Source organism: Enhydra lutris, unplaced genomic scaffold (genome assembly GCF_002288905.1).
Source record: "Enhydra lutris kenyoni isolate GAN:26980312 unplaced genomic scaffold, ASM228890v2 scaffoldscaffold37, whole genome shotgun sequence".
NCBI lineage: Eukaryota > Metazoa > Chordata > Mammalia > Carnivora > Mustelidae > Enhydra > Enhydra lutris.
In genome coordinates this window covers 25,297,331-25,317,571 of record NW_019154121.1, presented here as the reverse complement: position 1 = coordinate 25,317,571, position 20,241 = coordinate 25,297,331, and the positions used below count along the sequence as shown (strand labels likewise).

The 20,241-nt window shown below is 47.2% G+C and overlaps 1 protein-coding gene across 1 annotated transcript in view; it reads right to left on the bottom strand.

Annotated features, from left to right (window-relative positions):
* The window catches only part of LOC111154452 (contactin associated protein like 2), a 2,043,877-nt gene that overhangs the window by 27,202 nt on the left and 1,996,434 nt on the right, over positions 1-20,241 (bottom strand). The window contains exon 22 of the mRNA XM_022514057.1: positions 886-1,125. Coding sequence (XP_022369765.1) covers positions 886-1,125 — 240 coding nt within the window. The remainder of the gene's footprint in view (positions 1-885; positions 1,126-20,241) is intronic.

Genomic DNA, 20,241 nt, shown 5'->3' with positions numbered 1-20,241 from the left:
GTGATAACGCAGAGGCTCGGAGAGGTCCCCCAACTGGCCCAAGGTCAGGCTGGCTCTCTGTCACGTCATGGGCACGCTGACCTGCTCCCAGTTAATTTTGTAGCCAAGAGTCTCAGCCTTTCATTGTAGGCCTGTGCTTTCCAATCACATGTCTTACCACCTGCCGGAGAGACTGACTCCCCAGAGTCCTGTAAGCTTAAATGCACCTCGGAGAATCTGGAAGCCTATGGCATTATTCACGTACATACAGGGCGGGGAGAAGGAGCTCTGCGTTGCTTTGGGTACATCTTTCCTGGGGCGCTTGGGTGCCTCAGTCGGTTTAGCATCCGAGTCTTGGTTTCAGCTCAGGTTCTGATCTTGGGATTGTAAGATTGAGACTCACACAGGACTCTGTGCTTACCGCAGAGCTGGCTTAGGTCTCTCTCTTCCTCTCCCTCTGCCCATCCTCTCCCCCTCAAATAAGTAATTAAATCTTAAAAAAACAAACCAACAAACAAAAAGACCTTTCCCCTGACAGTAGACCTGGGATGTAGGGCTGCAGCAAGTGTCATAAGGGCAACAGCGAACAAGTGACGGTCTAGGTTGTCCCAAAGTCACATCACAGACGTCCATTTAGGCATCTCCTAATTTTGCTTAAATGAGGAAGAGTCAGAGGTTTCCATGTTCCTTACCTTTGCCTTACGTCCTTCTGGCTCCGAGCCAGGCTGAAGGGTTTTAACTTTTGAGCGTGTGGTACGTGCTGAGCACTCCTGGGCTCACACGTTCCCTCTTGTCCTTAGTCCTCCAAAAGCCTAACACCCTTACCCGTCCTGTTGCTAAGCCCATTCTACAGATGATGAAACTGAGGTTTAAAGAAATAAAGGAACCTGGCCAACACGGCCTTACCTGAATCCAAGTGATCTAGGTGCCAGGGGTCGGTGGCGGACGACATGGGGGAGAGGGTCAGCGGGGAGGCTCCGCAGTTGGACTCCACCAGCTCGCCCTGGATGTGCACGTGGGCTGAGGCGTTCGTCTGCCTCAAGGCCGCCTTGAGAGGCGCAATCTGGTTGAACTGGACCCTGGAGAGGCACCCAGTGAATCCCGGGGTGTTGTATTTGTGAATCTCTTGGTCGATCTTCCCTGTTTCTAAAAGATAAAAAAAGAGAGAATGAAAGTTTTCTCCCACTCACTGTATTCCGGCTGTAACATAGTCTCGTCTTTGAACGCCAATGTCCAACTCTCACTCCAGGTTTCAGTTTAAGATGTTTTATTCTCTCAGATGAAATATTAACGACTCGATAAGGCTGAAGGCTGGAGACTTTGCTGCAAACAAACCTCCATGTTACTAGAGAACGTGTGGGGTGAGGAGAATAGGACTCTATTTGTTACAATAAAACGCGCGACACTATTTGTTACAGTAAAACGCACACTTACAAAGACCTTCCCAACACCCACGGTATTGCTGAAACCATCCACATTCACTGGCTTCTGATTGATCTTTCTCCTTCTCTTTTCCCTCTTACACATATTGAACAAGGGCCCCTCCTGGTAAATTATGGTTCCATGTTGTACCTCATTCTTACTGTCTTCTTCAGAATTCTTTATTAAAAAAAAAAAAAAAAGAAGAGAGAGAGTTCCATAGCCTATAACGACGCATTTCCCTTCTTCAGCAGCCAATCCCTGCGCAAGTCTGAGGTTTGCAGAGTCCCAGCGAGGATCTGCTGGATGTTCTGGAAGTCAGGAAACCGTCCCAACTCAATCGCAAATACACCTGCGCATGGAAGAATCGCAGCCTCCCCCCAGTCCGTGAGTGCGACGTTTCCTGAACTAACCTTCAGATCCAGAGAATCTGAATAGAGGCATCGCTAGTGCACTGTTTCAATTAATAGAAACACGCACCGTCTTACCAGTTAGCTCAGTAAAAGCCGGTCTCTTTTTGGCCCTCTGTCCTGAGTTTTACAATCTATGCAGCAGAAATGAACGTTGAAGGAGTCCTAGGCCTTTCTGACCGGCGGTTCTCCCAAGTGCGGTTCCCGCACCAGCAGCATCAGCGTCACCTGGGAACTTGTGAGGAATGCGGGGGGCGGGGGTTGGCAGTCTGTGCTTCCACAAGCCCTCCAGGTGACTCTGGGGCCCGCTAAGGCTTGCGAACCAGGGGCACAGGCACGGATCCTGCAGCAAATGGCCCTTCAGAGAAGAGCACGGCAACCGTGGTCTGGATGGGAGATGATGCCAACGACGACTGTCTTCTGACACAAAGACTGTCTTTTAAAACCAAGGACAGGGCGCCTGGGTGGCTCAGCGGGTTAAGCCTCTGCCTTTGGCTAGGGTCATGGTCTCAGGGACCTGGGATCAAGTCCTGCATCGGGCTCTCTGCTCAGCAGGGAGCCTGCTTCCCCCGCTCTCTCTGCCTGCCTCTCTGCCTACTTGTGATTTCTGTCTGTCAAGTGGATAAATAAAATCTTAAAAAAAAAAACCAAAAACACCAAGGACAAGGGGAACCTGGGTGACTCAGTCAGTTAAGCATCTGCCTTCAGCTCATTTCATGACCCCAGGGTCTGGGAATGAGTCCTGTGTTGGGCTCCCTGCTCAGCAGGGAGTCTGCTTCTCCCTCTCACTCTGCCTCTCCCCCCACTTGGGCTCTTTCTCTCTCTCTCTCTCTCTCTCTCGCTAATAAATAAATAAAATCTTTAAAAAAGCGCCAAAGACAAGGATGTGAGATATTTACCCTTCCACTTGAACTGTGAAAAACACAGACTTTGGGAAACAGAAGGCTACTTACTTTAAAATTTGAAATCCAGGGGCGCCTGGGTGGCTCAGTGGGTTAAAGCCTCTGCCTTTAGCTCGGGTCATGATCCCAGGGTCCTGGGATCGAGCCCCACATTGGGCTCTCTGCTCGGCGGGGAGCCTGCTTCCTCCTCTCTCTGACTGCCTCTCTGCCTACTTGTAATCTCTGTCTGTCAAATAAATAAATAAAATCTTTAAAAAAAAATTTGAAATCCAAGCAGGTGATGTTTCTTACTGGGGAAAGAACTCAGGTGAAGTATTCTATAAAAATTTACTCCCCATTAAGGAAAGAATAAATCAGTAGAGAAGGGAGCTTTTGGGCCTTGGGGGCAGAAGTGGGTGTGTTAATTATTCATCATAGTAAAGAATCAGTTCAGTGACTGACCTGTACTAGCCCGATTGAATTTTGGCAAACAAAAGAGATGGGCAGCAGGGAATGGTAATGTTGGGGATTCCAACCGGGGCTTACTCAGCCAAGTACAGAAAGAAATTTTAATTAAACATTCTTGATAGTTTTCTCCCTTAGTAAATTTCAGTCTGTGACCTTGAGCTAGAGCATGGTCCAATTAGGATGGGGACACAGAATGCACTTGTGACTGCACAAAACATCCCACAGTCACAATGTCTCCTTGATGGCCAGGAAGAGGCTCTGGTCCCACTGACTCCTCATGGGCTGTTCTCCTCTTCCTCCTCCCCTTCCTCCTCAATAATGGCTGGATTATTGAATGAATGAATTCACTGATTCATTGAAGGAATGCATACAGGTCAATGATTCGTTCTTTGTCTCCTGGTCTCTTATCGGAATTCCTTGTTCTTGGTTCACCAACTTGCCTTCCATGAGAAGAGTTGGTACAGTTGGTTTCTGTCCCCTCCTTCCGGTGATCTGCCTTCCTTTGAAACACCTCAGGGTGCTCCGTCCCCGGAGACTCAGGGTGAACTCTTTGTTGCCAGGGTGGGAAGGGAGACCTCAGCTCCTGGCTTTCCCAAGCTCCTATCTGGCTCACATCTGTGGTCAAGGAACCAAAACAAGCGGCTTCTTGGGGTCAGGAGACTGGGAACAACCTCAGCTCCATCTACTGCTTCTCGTCCATAAATGGAGAATTCTTTTTAGCCTGTCCAGCCTTGGAGTAGGGCTCGTGAAGAATTTTGGGGCTGGGAGCTACTGCCATCTGGTGGGACTTCAACTCAGCTCAGTTCACTACAATTCAATCAATTCAATTCAATTCAATGCAATGCAATGCATGTACTCACTGCCTGGCAGCATTAGCAGGAAGATGGAGATAAATACAGAAATTTACCCGAAGTAGCTCACAGCCTAGCTGGGGAAGCAAGCTTGCAAACAACCAAGTACAAACGTTGTACAATGACAACAGTTAACGTTCACTGGACCTTTAAGACTAGATGCTTTATACAAATTAGACATTTAGTACCCAGAACAACCCTACGGGAAAGGGAGCATTATTATCCCTATGGAATGTATGGAGAAACTGGGGCTCATGGTTTCCACCCCTTGGCTAGTGAGGCCGGCCTGACTGGCGCCAGAGCCCCTGGAGCACCGTGATTTTTCCGAGCTGAGAGACAAACCATGTATTGAGCGAGATGATCAAAGTCTATGGTAAACCTGGGGAGCAAGTTTGTGGGGTTCTGGAGAGCAGCTTAGGAGAGGTGGTTTTTTGTTCTGTTTTGTTTGGTGGTAAGGACATTTTTAACATAAAATCTACCCTCCTAACACAATGATTAAGCACGTGATACAATATTGCTAATTCAAGGCACAGGGCTGTGTAGCAGATCTCTAATACTCCACTGGCCTAAGTGAAAACTGTGTCCTCCGACCGACATCCCGCAGCCCTGGCAGCCGTGGTTCTACTCTCTGCTTGTGTGAGTTCGACTAGTTTCCATTCCTGATGTAAGTGGGACCATGTAGTTCTTCCGCATCTGGCTCATTGCGTTCGGCATCATGTCCTCCGAGTTCATCCAGGCTGCAGCACGTGGCAGGAATCCCTTCTTCTGAAGAGTAATTCTCCATCGTGCGGATGGACGTTCAGCTTGTTTGCCAGTTTTTGTGGTCGTGAATCATGCTGTGATGAACATGGAGTGCACATCTCTCTTCGAGATCCCGATTTCAGCTCTTTCGGGTCTATACACATCTGGGAATGAGACTGAATCACACGGTCTTTCTCATTTTAATTTTGGGGGTGGGGGGAATTTTCCACATGGTTTTCCATAGTGGCTGGACCCGTCTCCATTCCCACCAACTTCTCCGCCTCTTCACCAATACTTAGGTCGTGTAGAACTAGGTCTTGAGAGTAAAAGGAAAGAGAACCCCAGGTTGACTTTGTTATGAGGTCATGTTATGAGGTTATGTTCTGGGGCTGGTGGGCGTCTGATGGGGTCAGAGATCAGGGCCAGATTGGGAAGAGCCTTGAATGCCACGTTAAGATGTTTGTATTTAAGGAGGAAACTCAAAGATGTTGCAGCTTCAGAGGACTGTGATGGGAAGTGTGTTAGAAAGATAATTCTAGTGGCAGCATAGCACCTGCTCTGTGCAAGTGGTCACCCGAGCTACCCCCATCCAACCCCCCACCCCCGCCGGCCCCTGTAATCTCCCTGAGCTAAGACAGGCACATGGCTTTCTGACCTTTACGTAGGGCAAGATTCCCTATCACACATGTGATAATGAAATGAACAGTTTCAAAGCCATATCTATCTGAGGGTTCCCCGTTTAACGTGGGGTCCCCGTTTCTTAAAGACGTGTCCTTTTCTGAATGTCTTCCTCTGAGATGACAGACGCAAGGCAGATGGCTAGAGGTGGGCCCCAGGAAGGGGGTTCAGATGGTGGGAAGGAGCAGGGGTCCCCAGGCTCAGGCCCGAGGGGGCTGTGAGCACTGGTAGACATGTCAGCTGGGTGGGCAGGGGCTGGAGGCTGGGCGGCAAGAAGCAGTCCTGGGGTGAACTTCTGGTGCTTTTCCCTCTCTTCAGGGCGCCTACACTCTGCTCGTTCTCTTCGTTAGCTTCTCCCCTCCCTGTGTTTTCTCTCTATTGGGGAAAATCCCCAGTGTTTCAACTGTTGTTGTTTTCTTAAAAGACAATGGATCACAGAAACAAGAGTTCTGATGCCCAGGAGAGTGGGACAACATTTCCATATCCAGGTGGTACTCCAAATCTAGCTGATGTTGGCTGAGACCCACTCCCTGGGTGGGGTGGGGACTGCAGTCTGAGCCATGGATCATAGCAGGAAGAGCTGCTGTACGGGCAAGGTACTGTGTTTAGAACATGCGGTATGTCCTGAAGCCTCCCAACCACCACTGGAACGGGACAGGATTATCCCCACTTCACAGATGAGAAAACTGAGGCACAGAGACGTTAAGGCTTTGCTAATAAATGGTAACCTAACGTTTCATGTAAAAAAGCAGAGAAATGTCTCTCAAAAAACAGACTGTATTATGGTGTTTTTATGTTCATTTGGATTTTGGCATTTCCAGTCAGGGACTCTATAGAAATGTCATAGTGAGGTTAAAAAATTTTTTCAAATGGCTATTAGAGACTGCCCTTTTTTTTTTTTTAATGATTTTATTTATTCATTTGAGAGAGAAGCAGAGAGAGCACAAGCAGGTGGAGGGGCAGAGGGAGAAGAAGAAGCAGCTTCCCGCTGAGCAGGACTTGGAGCTGGATCCCAGGACCCTGAGATCGTGACCTGAGCCGAAGGCAGATGCTTAACCACCTGAGCCACCCAGGTGCCCCTAGAGACTGCTTTAAGACCATGTGTCATTAGTGACTCAGCCAGTAATAACGTTTTAAAATATGCCATGAACTGACGTCCCGGCTTTGCCAGCCTCAGTGAAAGCACCGGCAAGTTCTGTCGATGCCCGTCTGGACATCCGTCCCTCGTAGGGACATCCACCCACGATAGTATTGCTCTTGCTTTAGTGTGTTGGAGCTCATTCCAGGTAAACTGTGTTAATCTGTAAAATTAACTGAATGGCTTTTGGACTGAAATAAAATATTACAGCACAACGTACTATAAGAAACTAATTTCTGCTTAGAGACGTCTTGGATGAGGTGTCATGTGGGGGGAGACCTGCTCGAAGAATGCCAGTTTTAGAAATGCAGTACAATCACTTTTGAAATTAAATTCTAAGCTGTCCTTAGTACTTTAATACCTTACCTTCACAATGATGTGGGTCACAGCAAATCGCCCACTTAAAATATGATACAATTCCAGGCGCAACCTTACAATGAAATGCGAAGGATGATACTTTTCAGGATGCTGTGAATACATCTGCAATGCATTAGCAGGTTTTCTGGCTCTGGATTTTCGCCGCTGAATACCACCTGCCTGGCAGGAGTGCTGTGAGATGGGAGAGGAGAAAGGGCACCGCACAAGCCACCCCTGGCCGCCTCCCCCCTCGCCCCGAGCCCCCGATCACATATCCTTGCTGGGGCCCCGTGCACATGCGTGAGCACCGCTGGAATCCAGAAGCCCTCAACACAGATTTCTCATTTACCTTAGAGACTATTTAAGCTCATCGGGATATTCTTCTTGGGCCACCCATGGGATCTATCCATCAGCTGATTTTTTTGTTTTGTTTTGTACGTCTTAGAAATTCCTATCAAGAGTTTGGTGTGGGGGGGGTGTGATACGAGATATCGCTATAAACTTCAATTCTTTACTGTCTATGAAAGAGAGCCGAAAGATCTTAGAATGTCCGTGGGACCCAATTTACAACTTGTGACAAGGCTCTCTTGGGTGCCTGTCACCATGTTAGGGGCTGGGGAGTCGCCTTTTAAGAATCTGTGGGACGGACGGAAATGGCAGAGCAGGGTTCCAGGCCCCAAGCTCACCTGTCCTCTGCAGAGACTCAGCTGTGCCGCCCCATGGAGGGGCAGCTACCCCTCCATTCCCTGCCTCTGCTCGCCGGGGAATATTCCTACTGGTGACATGGGGGGTGCCCCTAGGTCGTTCTCAGACTGGACATTAGATAACATGTGATCACAGGGAGAGGAAGTTTTCTTCTTCTCATTCTCTTTTAATCCTTCACAAAGAAGGTATCAGTTTGGCTCAGTTTGGGACTGGACTGTCTTGCTCACCACTCTGACACTTGCCAGTTTCGCTTTTTAACAGCCGACCTCAGACCTGACTGCTCTAGCAGACAACAGCACCGAGTTTCCTACTATTCCCCTGTTGTGTGTTTTTACCACTCGCATATCCCTACAGCAGGTGATACTGGTATTTCAATTTATGGTTGTATTGCAAGATTTCCTTATAACATGCTCTCCTTTGAACATAAATTTATTTAAGTGAAAATGGTGAGTCCATTTCAAGAACATTACGTAGAGGCACCTGAATGGCTCAGTCGGTTAAGCGTCTGCCTTTGGCTCAGGTCATGATCTGGGGTCTTGGGATCGAGTCCTGTACTGGGCTCCTTGCTCAGCAGGGAGCCTGCTTCTCCCTCTCCTGCTCCCGCTGCTTGTGCATGCTCTCTTTCTCTCATTTCCCCGAAAATGAGAAAAAATGTAAACAGAAAAGGCAAAAAATGGTGCCGTTGGCTCTCCAACTACTGTTCTTTGGAGAATATGGCTGTGGAGAAACTTGATGCCCCTCTGCACCCCTTAATTTTTGGCCTTAAGCACCTCTATTCTACTCACATGAAGTCTAGTCTCTTCCTCTGTCCATGCTTAGTTCCTGTGATTATCCACACTTCAGGACATCAGAGATCCCCAGTCTCTCAAAAAGTGAGCTCCAGATGGCTTTCCCCCAATTCTGCCCCGAGCTCAAACTACCTGGCCCAGCTGTGCTCCTTTCCTTCCAGATGGGCCAGAAACCTGAATTTGTGCCTCCACTAGATTTTCAGTTTCCTTGAAAGCAGGACTGAATGTTACTTATCTTTGTGTTCCTCCAGATGTCATACCCTCTGCCCAAAGGAATCAGCCAGGGGCTACACGCGTGACTAGAACTGTGACCACATGCTGGACAGTTGTCCACACCTGGGTTGGTGGGATGGGAACCAACACCACAGAGACTGAGGCAGAGCACAAGTTCACTGTGCGCCAAAGTTTATCAGCTTCAGTAGGTGTAGAATGTGGATTTGAGAGGAAGGGGAAGTAGCAAATCTAGATCTAATACAGCTTTATATTTTTATATACATTTTATATTATATTTACATATATATTTTTAAAATATTTATATATATAAGTGTCTCTATGGACTTTTAAATATTTATATATGTATTTATTTCTGGTACTATCACCTGGAAATCCATCCCACTGGAAATGCACTCGTCTTTGAAAATACAGTCGTCTTGCTGTTACCACACCAGTTGTTTACTGAATGTTGAAAAGTCATGACCATACGAACCCTCCGCCAGCCTCAAGGGTGAAGTAGTAGTTACATGGGACCTAATGGAATAAATTGGCCGTGGGGTGTGAAATCACTGCCTGCATGAAGTTTTAAATAATTCTTGGACTATCAGACTGCAATGAGACTGGGGAGTAGTCCAAACACTACACGCTGGGAAACATGACCAGGGTGTGGCTGGGCAGGCGGCCCCTCTACACTGCGACTCTCAAGGTTAGGGCTGAGCATCTGGGTCTCAACTAACAGGGCAGCTGAATGCAGGTTAATTACGCTGGATGCAATTGCCCCGTGTGGTTACAGTCGGATGGACGGGAGCCTGAACAGGTCAGTGGGATATATTAATGAGAAATAACCACAACCAAAAGAAACTCAAAAAAGATGGGCGAGAAAAGGCAACAAGAAAGCCAAGAGCATTCAGCTGAAAAAGCAACACAAACCCACATACACCCCATTCCTCCGTTTTAACACGATCACATGATTAACATTAGGCAGGGCCCTGAAATGCAGGCATCCAAGTTCAGCATCAGCCCTCTGCTCTCGGGGGCTCAATTTTTTGATCAGTGACGTCTTCCTGACCAGTTGCCTTTCAAAAGGGGCACAGCTAGAATTAAATCCATGGACATAACTGATGTGTAGAATTATATACTATGACATTTTATTAATCCCTGAGAGAAAGACACTAATGAAATTTCATTGTATTTATTGTATGCTTTTCTCTCTTCCAGAGGAAGGCGGGACTAAAATCCGCAGGTGTAATTCAAATAGCTCTTGACCCGTGACACGCGCTAACTCAGTTATGAAGAGGCAGTATGCGGGGAGAAGCAGCCTCTTCTCCTACATTGCAAATCTCTTTCTAAGGATTAGTAAAACAAGATTGAATTTTCTCCCCCAGCAATAATAATAAAAAGAAATGTCTTAACGTGAAGACGTTAGCCTACGTTATTTTGCAAAACGATGAAGTGTTACTTTTTTTTTTTTTAAAGATTTTATTTAGTTATTTGACAGAGAAAGATCACAAGTAGGCAGAGAGAGGAGGAAGCAGGCTCCCTGCTGAGCAGAGAGCCCGATGCAGGGCTCGATCCCAGGACCCTGGGATCATGACCTGAGCTGAAGGCAGAGGCTTTAACCCACTGAGCCACCCAGGTGCCCCAAGTGTTACGTTTTTATTTGTAGAAACTTATTACAGTCCCTGAACTTTGGGGGAATGTATATATAGGTTGGAATTGTCGTTCCCTATCTTAAAATCTAGTCTGGGAACTACAAACTTGCTGGGTAGTATAACGCAGCGTGATTACGAAACAAAGGGAAGACAGGATCCCTGAGCTGTTTCCAAAAACCCCTGACATTTGGCATCATGCAGAACACACATGTCTGAAAGATAAATTTTCCACCTTCTCCTGAATGTTTCAAGTTGTCAGACATGAGGTAGAAAGCCTGGTGTCCCCTTCCTGCAGCCTGGGGTGCCCTGCTGCACAGCGTGATTTTCCAGGGCTAAGAATAACAGGTTTTGCTGACAGTAACAAGACCTTTCAGAAAACTGGATGTTCCTGTCAGTCAAACCACGGTGGGTGCTGTGGTTGACTTCACTAGAAAGGCAGGTCTGATTTTACCTCTCACAATCTTAGTAAACATCAGCGAAGTGTCCTAGCTCTTTGCCACTGGAGAACAGAACACGAATGCATTTCCCACAAGTTGGAAATGAACAGACCTGCCTCTTACTCACTGGGTTTTACTCCACGTTTGCTTTTGCATTTTAACTTGTCGGCAGCAGAAATAGAATCCTATGTACGAAATTACCAAACTGAAAAATAATTTCTTCTGTGTGCGCTCTGCCTCTGCTAAAACATTTTTTTTTTTTTTTTAGGTTTTGGAAAGCCCTATTACACTGTAGCCAAAACCATAAGGAGAGTGAGTTTTAGCTTTTAAGTTTTTCCTTAATGCCTCTCTAAAACCACTGCAGAGTGTTCCAGCCAACTAGGTCGGGTCCTGTGAGGCTAACTCCCTGGGGGGCAGGAGGACTGAGGGCAAAGGGAAAAGGAGGAGGGGAGGGAGCTGACTTCCTCTGTCACAACCTCTGTCACAAACAACAGAAGCGGAGGCTAGGAAAAGCATGTTAGCGAATTTTTGTATTTCCAGATTAGGTCAAATAGAATGATTCAGTAAAATATTCCTTTGTTCTCACTTGTATTGTAATTTCTACCCCAGGGGGCGTCTAAAGCTGTCTTACCCAAGAGAGGAAAAATCCTTTGAGGGCTAAGATTGCGTGAAAGCCTGACCATTAAAGCGTTAGAAAATGGACACGGAGGTATGGTTGAAGGCAATGGTTTTCCCAGGGCAATTAGACCTGTCACACACACACAGAAAGAGGAGAGCTTTTGCCAGAAAATGTACGGAGGTCGGTGGGGGGGTGCAGATGTTGCGGGGGAGCTCTCCCTCCATTGCCGCTCCAGGTCACATAATTAACATAGGAAAGAATTCACATCTTGGGACTCTGACAGAAGATAAACTTCAGATGACGAACCTGGGGCACTGGGGTGGCTCAGTCCCTTGAGCATTTGACTCTTGGTTTTAGCTCAGGTCATGATCTTGGGGGTTCTGGTATCGAGCCCTGCTCTGAGTTCTACACTCAGCAGAGAGTCTGCTTGGGACATTCTCTCTTTTCCTCTCCTTCCTCCTCTGCCCCTGCCCCTGCTTGTGCATGCACGCTCTCTCTCAAATAAATTAATAAACAAAATCTTAAAAAAAAAAAGGGAAGACCAAGCCCAGTGGATGCGTGGAGGCTGAACCAGAAACTGGGGTAGATTCTCATAGGAGTCCGAATGTGTGACTGTACCCGCCCTGGAGTGGAGTCCACGTGTGGACCCGGAGGCCTGTGGACACAGCAGTGTGCTTCTTCCCTGAACACCTTCTTCTCTGCTGTGTCTCTGAAACCAATGTCTTTATTTCTAGATTGGAGTAATGGCCTACTAGGTTGGAGGAACTCTGACAAAGGCTACCTATCTTGTAGCAAAGCATTTTATCATCTCCCATGACATTTTCATGGTCAAGACGGGTATGTGTGGATTCAGGAAAGTAAGAGTATTTTGAAGGTAGATTTATAACAAGATGAACTGTGGGTGGGAGTTGATCAATGGGTAGAAATTGGCTTCAGAGGAGAATTCTCATGGTATGATTCTAAGCTGACATTGTATTAATTTATCTAGATAAGGATATCAGTGGCCCATTGATGAGTCATATGGCATTTAGGGGAAAGGCTGATCATGCATGAGATCACAGGGTCATGAGCCGAAGGGGCTCTGAGAGGCTGAAATTATAGCCTGGATCCTACCAGAAAAGTACAGCAGACACAAATATCCAATTACTATAGTTGGAAGTAACACCCCCCCATCACTTTCATTATAAAGTTGTAGGGGATACGCCCAATGGAAGCACATACCTCCTTCCTCCCCTGTCCCGCCCCAGCCCACAGTGGACCAGGATATTTTAATTACAAGGGACTTAGGGGTTAAGAGTGAGCTGTGGGTGAGTCAAAGAAAGGATGAAGTCTAGATAATAATCCAGAAGGTGGTTTCTGAGACCGTCTCCTCTAGCGGCAGAACAAGCCCAGACAGGTGCTCGGTTCAGGACACTGTGAACGAGGCAGCAATAAATGGTGCGTACAGCAGTCGACCACCGCTCTCGAAACTACAAGTCCTACCCCAGCCTCACCCAGGCCGCTGTCCCTGAAGATCTTCCCTCTTGGGAATTGCTAATTACTCCCAATGGCCCTGGTCTGAGCTATTCAAAATAGAGAAGATGCTGAGAGTCAAAGGAATCTGTCTCTCATTTACCTAAATCAAGTGACTTCTCTGACTCAGACGGGGTTTCGAGGTCGCTTGATTTTCGTTTTCCTTTCAACAAAGGACAAGGGACGCTTTCTACTATGTTTGCTTGCCGGCCTTCCTTTCCAGCTCTGACTGTTAGCCAAATGCTTATTTTCCCAGCGGGGCGCATGCGCCAGGCTTGTTATTATCTCTACTCTTCTAGCTGCCGGTACGCGTCGAGCACTTCTGTCTCCGCTCAGAAGGTGCAAATTAGAACGGCTGCGGCACCTTGAAGAAAATGCATTTTCTCAGCCCTGGTAGTCCTGCTCTCTTGCTCTCATGCTGTGGGCTTTGTTTCGGAGAGGAGAAGGGCTTCAAATATTTTATTGGACAACGGCATTAATCTCTCTTCTCTGCTAAAATAGGTTATTGTGAATTGAGCCACCCCGGAAAAGGAATCTGCGTGGAGAAGATTTTTTTGTTCTAAACTAACTCTTTTGTCATAAACGCATTTCAGTATTTCTGACCTCAGATCTGTCTAGAACGCTGATGCACAGGAGACCCAATAGCAGGGCCATGCGATGGCTCTCATGACGCCTCAGCCCTTTGGCCTCCAAGGCCTTCCTTTATTTATTCCTTTATTTACAAAAAAAAAAAAAAAAAAAAAAAAGCCAGGGGCACCTGAGTGTCACAGTCGGTTACGTGTCCGACTCTTGGTTTCAGCTCAGGCCGTGATCACAGGGTCGTGGGATTGAGCCCTGTGCTGGGCTCTGTGCTCAGTGTGGAGTCTGCATGGGATCTCTCTCTCTTTCTCTCTCAAATAAATAAATCTTAAAAAAAAAGAAAAAAGCCAAATGTGATATTTAAGGACTTTGTTGGTTTAAGATGAATATATTAGTATATTAAAACATTCTCTTCTACCTCAAAGTTAATTTTTTTCTTCAAATTTTGAAAGAAACGAAAACACTTTCAGGGGTCTCTAAAAGCACACTTTCTGGGAAGTGTGGCTACTGGCCCTAATGGACGTGTGGACTGAAGAACCCATCTGAGAACTCTTCGGATGGCTTGGGGCTCAACGGGGGACAGTTGTATCATGCTAGGGAGAAAGCTATCAGATAACCCTGGGTTCTTCATTTTTGAATAAGGGTCTGAGGTCACCTTTTTTTTGGTCATTTGCCTCTGTTTCTAAAGTTGGAGTAAAAAAAAAAAAAAAAAAATGCTACCCCAGAACACGGCTGCCTTTCAGCAGGGGCAACCACAAATCACAAACCACTTGACGTTCTCTCCCTCCTCAAAATCGTCTTTATCTTCTCCTGTATTTTAAAATCTGTGGGCCATTCTAATAATCAAAGTTATCTTCTTCAAAAGATGACATTTATTTAGCTATGATGCTATCTACCATTTGTACAATTCTTTGTCAATGTTGGTGTTGGGCAAGAGTCCATGGAAAAAAGTGTGCTCTTTATAGCAAGGTTGAGATGACACTCTTATACAGGTCCCCTGTCTCATGGAAACTTCATTCATTCATTCATTCATTCGTTTGTTCATTCGTACCAGGATTTATTGAGTAACTACTATATGCAAGGTGGTGGGAATTCAGATTGAAAAAGAGAGGGTTTCAACCTTCAAGGACTGTAATTTAATCTCATATACTATTGTATTTTCTGGCAACATGAGGGAAAGTAATAGTAATTGTTGCATGACTTAATGATCAATAAGTGAAAGATGAAAGAGTTCCTTCTACAGGGTGAGTTCAAAACCAGTTTAACAATAAACAAAACATCACTCTGTTTCTCAGGGAAAACCTGGCGCTCTGAAATGTAATTTCACTAAGAAAATTAAAGCCAGGAAAGGGATAGATTGTGTGTGGGGGAGATATTATTTTGAATAAGACAATCTGGGAAGGCCATTGCTGAGATGACATTCGAGCTCTGAAGGAATTTAAGGGAAGTCATGTACTGTATATGAGGGAAAAGAATTCCAGGCCGAAGGAACAGTAACTACAAAGGGCCTGAGGAAACACATGTACGTGTGGCCTGGCTTCCCCTTAAAGGTCGAAATTCAGGGCTGGAGTGGGATGGATCCCGCTTGCCCAGGTATAGACTGGGCGGGTGACTTTCAAGTTTCCTGCTAGCAGCTTTGTATTCGATGTGGCATGTGAGCACTAAGGCTTCTTCTGGGTGGGACAGCACTTGTCTGTTGCATGAGGCTGAGGCAGCTCTGTGGCCCCACAGCCTGGACACAACCGGGGTGCTGGATAGATGGTGGCTGACAGAGGCCTGGGACTGGGCACGGGCACTTTAAGACTGGAGGGAAATGGCGGACCACGACCTTTAGTAACCCCAAGCATGACATCCCCCACACCTCAACTCCTGAGCAGACGTCAATGCAGTGATCAGACCACACTAGCCCACAGAGCAAAGACCTGGAAGGACCCTGTTGTAGGTTGAGGTGTGCCCCTCCCGAAAGAAAGATATGCTGAAGTCCAACCCTTGGCACCTGTGAATGTGACCTTATTTGGAAATAGGGTCTTTGCAGATGTCCTGAAGTTCATTTGAGGTCACATTTGATTGGGTGATGACGGTGGCCCTTAACCAAGGACTGGTGTTCTTACAAGAAGAGTAGAGACACAGACACACCCAGGGAGAAGGTCACGTGAAGACAGAGGCAGAGACGGAAGTCCTGCGGCCACAAACCAAGGGCCACCAAGGACTGCCAGCAACTGCTAGAAGTCAGAAGCCAGATTCTCTCTCTCTGAGTTCCCAGAACAGAAGCAACCCTGTTGACCCCTTGATTTCAGACTTCTGGCCTCCAGAACCAGGAGATAACACATTTCTTTCTTTCTTTTTTTTTCTTTTTAGTCCGCACGGTTTGTGGTGTCCTGTCACAGCAGTCATAGGAACTAAGACGGTCTCCTGCGCGTCACCCCAGGCCCCTTGCAATGGGACTTGGGGGGAGATAAGGAGCATCTGCCCCTGATAGGAGAGTTAACCGAAAAGGAACATTCTAATATGAGATACTTTGTTAACCTTCAGTGCAAGCTGAACTCTGCCCAGTGGAAGCCAAGAACACAGGATGGGGAGCCTCAGATCCGATGGGGCCGGCAGTGGAAAATGAAAACAACGCGTCTTTTTGCTCATCTGAACTTACTAGTTCATACACTTTTAGTCCTTGACAAACTAATGAAAATAACACTTTCTCCATGAAATTGGTGACAGAGGAAAGGATCATTCTGGGCTTTTCCAGGGTCTTCTGTGAGTTGGGGGATCCCACTCTGTCATGTCCAGTACAGCACTGAGACGCTTTGACTCAGACTCTGAAGTGTCTATGTCTTCTGCGTTGAGAAGTCTTACAGAGAAGTTGATCCAATAACTAGACAGGCCTGTTGCTCTGTCTCCTATTCCTGGGCATCTCCCTTCGTGAACTCAAGGACGTGGCCTCTGGGCTGTGGGTGGGGCTGGGCTGTGTCTCTCACCTGCTGGTGTAGAGAAGCCCCCTCTCTTCCTTCTGGCTGCTCTCTTTGCCCCAACGCTTGGTGGCCTCTGAGTCCCTTCTCCTCCTCCTTCTTCCTTCTCCCAACTTTTCTCTATACCTTCTGAAGAGTTTGCAGGCCCAGAACAGTGAATTTGAGTGAGAGACCATGACCTTGGTGTGCATGAGGTTTGGCATCTGTGTGTTTAAGTCAGAGCGGCCGGCTCGGAGCCCTTACTTGTACTGTTCTCATTACATGTAGTTCAGCTCATCCTCGTGTCTCAGGGTCAGCGTGGGTCTCCTTCCTCCCCGGTCTGGCCAGCCCACGGCTGCTAAAAAACCACAGGACTTGCTGCTTCTATAAAGCAGTCCGAAGGGTTCTTTTTAATTAATTAATTAATTAGGGAGAGAGTGTGAGTGAGGGTAAGGTAGAGGGGGAGGGGCAGAGGCAGAGAAACTCAAACAGACTCCATGCCGAGTGTGGAGCCTGATGCAGGGCTCAATCTCACGACCCTGAGATCATGACCTGAGCCAAAACCAAGAGTCAGATGCTCAACCGACAGAGCCACCCAGACACCAAAGGAGTCCTAAGGGCTTTTCTAGAAACTACTGAAACACACATCACTGTTTCTAAAGATCCCTTTGCTAAGACATTTTATTGTATTTTTCACATTTAGAGGAAAGACCTCAGTTAAGGATCAACTACAAATCACCGCAAATAACGATGAATCTAAAGATAGTACAGCTGCACCCAAGTCTCCTAAACGTTTAAGATCAACAACTGAGCAGATTTCCTGTGTGTCCTGCGGCGGTGAGACGCATTATCTCTGCAGGTAGTTTAGAGTGGGATTCTAGAACTCTCCTCTCTTTACCTTGCTCCCTGTTAAAATTCATGTGGCAAAAAAGACAATGCGAGATCCCAGGAAATATCGCTGGAAGCTGAATACATCGAACCTGTCTTCGCGAATGAGTTTATCGGAGAGCCTTCTAGGAGAAAGGACAGACTCCCCCCCAAAGGAAACCATAGGAAGTTTACTTATACTTAAGTGTTCCCTCTGTCCAGTAGTTCACCTGCCCAGATGTGTAATTTCTGGATCTGGACAAAGACCCACAGGTGAGTGACACACAGACAAAGAAGCAAGTCACTCTTGATATAAGAGCAGAATGCCCAGATCCTCCATCCAAAGACAAAAACACTTTCTCCAAATTCAGTACAGAATGTGCATCTGAATTGAAAAGTGTCCTTATTTATATTTAAGAATGGAGGCTTTGCCCCCGTGTGTTAGGTTCTCTAGAAGAGCTCCTATTTTCCTCCTCCTTTCCCATCAGTGGCCGGACTGGAAACGGTACCAGTCATGGCTGACATCTTGAACACATATTCTTACACAGGGCCCTGCCCCGTGCTGAAGAATTTACACGCGTTAATTCTTGCAGCGCCTCTGTAAAAATAGATGATTATCTTGCTTCTCATTCTGCAATGGAATCAGGCCTCCAGCAGTGACAAATCTTAACCCTTCTGTTACTCTCATCTCCAAAACTGCTCACTAATGCATTCCTGATCACGTGCTGGGAAGAAGACCATCCAGAAACCAACAAAACTTACCAAGGAGGTCAATTCTATTTCCAGAGAGTTCAACAGAAGGACAGAGCCCCTCACTGCGGTTTCTACAGGTGCTGCCTCTCTCCCCCGGGGGTACCCCAGTAAGTACATGAGACTGCTCAGGCTCCTGGGGGCCAAGGGACAGGTGGGCCACCCCCCTTCACTCAAGAGTCGTCCCTTCTCAGGCAATCTCCAAACTGTCGAACACTCTCCCTTCTCTCCCATTTTCATTTAAGCCTGCCTCCCTTCATGTCTGAGTCCTCATGGAAGCCTGGCTGCCTGCCATTTTGCTTCCCCGCCACACCCCGATTTCACACTTATCCTTGCCCTTGGAGGAATGCTTCCACAACTCAGAGGGGATCCTTTCATTCCTCTTCAATGGCTGCCTTAATGGAAAGAACGTGCTCCTCAGAACGATCAACGAGCCCGTCCACCCTCTAACGCCACCTCCACGCTTGGTTGTCCACTCACGAACCCCACTGACCCAGGGGTCCAACGACCTTGAACTCCCTCCAGAATGAGACATGTACATCCCTTTTGGCCTCCTCAGAAGAGTTGGGAGGAACCGGGTTGTTAATTTATGTGATGACAGGTTTTTCTCCCCCACTAGAGTGGAAGCTTCTCTCAAGGAAGGTACATGTCTTCCTGTCTTGTGCTTTCTTGACATGCTTGAGTGCCTAGAACCTGGGCTCCACAGATCATGAGTGAATGAGATGTCTTCCTCCCATGCATTCAACTTCCTTCTTGTCTGATACTTGTTTTGCATTTTCTGCAAACAGCAGGATGATGACAATAAAGCAATTATTTCGATCCACCTGCATACACTTAACCGTAATTCCTACATACGCATATAAACATTGAGTTGGAATCAGGACCACTGACTAAACCTTTCTCGATAAAAGGCCCTGTGCTGGGCACGGCCAGCAGAGAGAATCAGACAACCCACAGTCCCAGGCAGGGACCTCACCATCAAGAGTAAACCTGGGCCTAGGCAAAAACAAGCTAAAGGATAAGATAACAAGATAAAAGACTAAAGATAAGGAAGAGAGCTGGAGACGGAGGCTGGGGCAGAGAGGACCGGGAGCAGCCTGCTGGAAGGGACGGTGGAAATGAGCCCTGAACCAGGTGCAGTTTGAAGAGCGAAGGAGGAGGGCGGGGAGAGAGGCGGGCACGCGCGCAAGAAGGGAGCCCACGGCAGGTGCTCGAACTCAAAGTGCCGCAAACCAACGCGGGATGAAGCCGGAAGACCTCTGGTGGGTGTTGGGCGGGGCCTCAAGTTTCAAATCAGTTTCTCCTCCATTTGGCAAGCACCGGAGCATCTCTGAAGACTTGTTTTTAATCTAAAATTGAAGAGCCTGGGAAACACTTAAGCGGAGATGTGCGTCCGCTCACCTTGGCACTGGTGGGTGCGATGGGTGGGAAGGCACAGGAGACGGTCACGGCTGCGCTATGTGGCAGCTGGTGAGGCTCTGACCGCCAGGTGGTCACTCAGGAGAGGCTTCATTCACCAGTAAACGTGCTTCTGAAACCCTGCTTTTCACCTGCTGTAATTTGCCAAATAGGAAAGTTGATCCATGTCAGGACAATTTTTTAAAAATGGTGAAGTTACTATGAGAAAGCACACGCTTGTGTGATGGGCGGTCACCACAGGAGGGTCTGCGTGTTCACCTCTTGGATCTTGGAGAAGCTGGAGTTCAGCCCGAATGCACCTGGCACTCAGGAGCAGGTGCTTTCCACGTGGACGATTCATTCTGATGATGAAAGCCCGTGGGACGATTACTATCTGTGTGTCCATGGGCTGAAGAAAGCCTGATCGCTCTCAGCGCAGTGACATTTTTATGATACAATTCTCTTCACTTGCCATCCTTTATGGATCATTTTACAAGAGTGAGCAGAAAGGTGGTGTGTGAAGCATGATTTTAAAAAAGTGCACGGTGAAGGGAATCAGCGCTGTTTTAGATAGGAAAATTTAAAAAGTTCAAGTGAATGCTAGTAAAACGCAAATGTCAGGATACCTCCGGGTGCATGTAACCCCAAACGCACAATCAACCTTTCAAAGTGGAATAGTAGTGGTGGATATCAGTACCTCTCATCCCTAGAGGAGGAAACCAAGACTTGGTTCTGCGACAGGACTCATTGCTCAGCAAGGGATGACCGAACCGGCGTTGCTGACCCTTGATCTGGGTTCCCGGACACCTAAGTTCCCATAGTTATAAAAATGGGTGTTCACTGGGACAGCTGGCGCT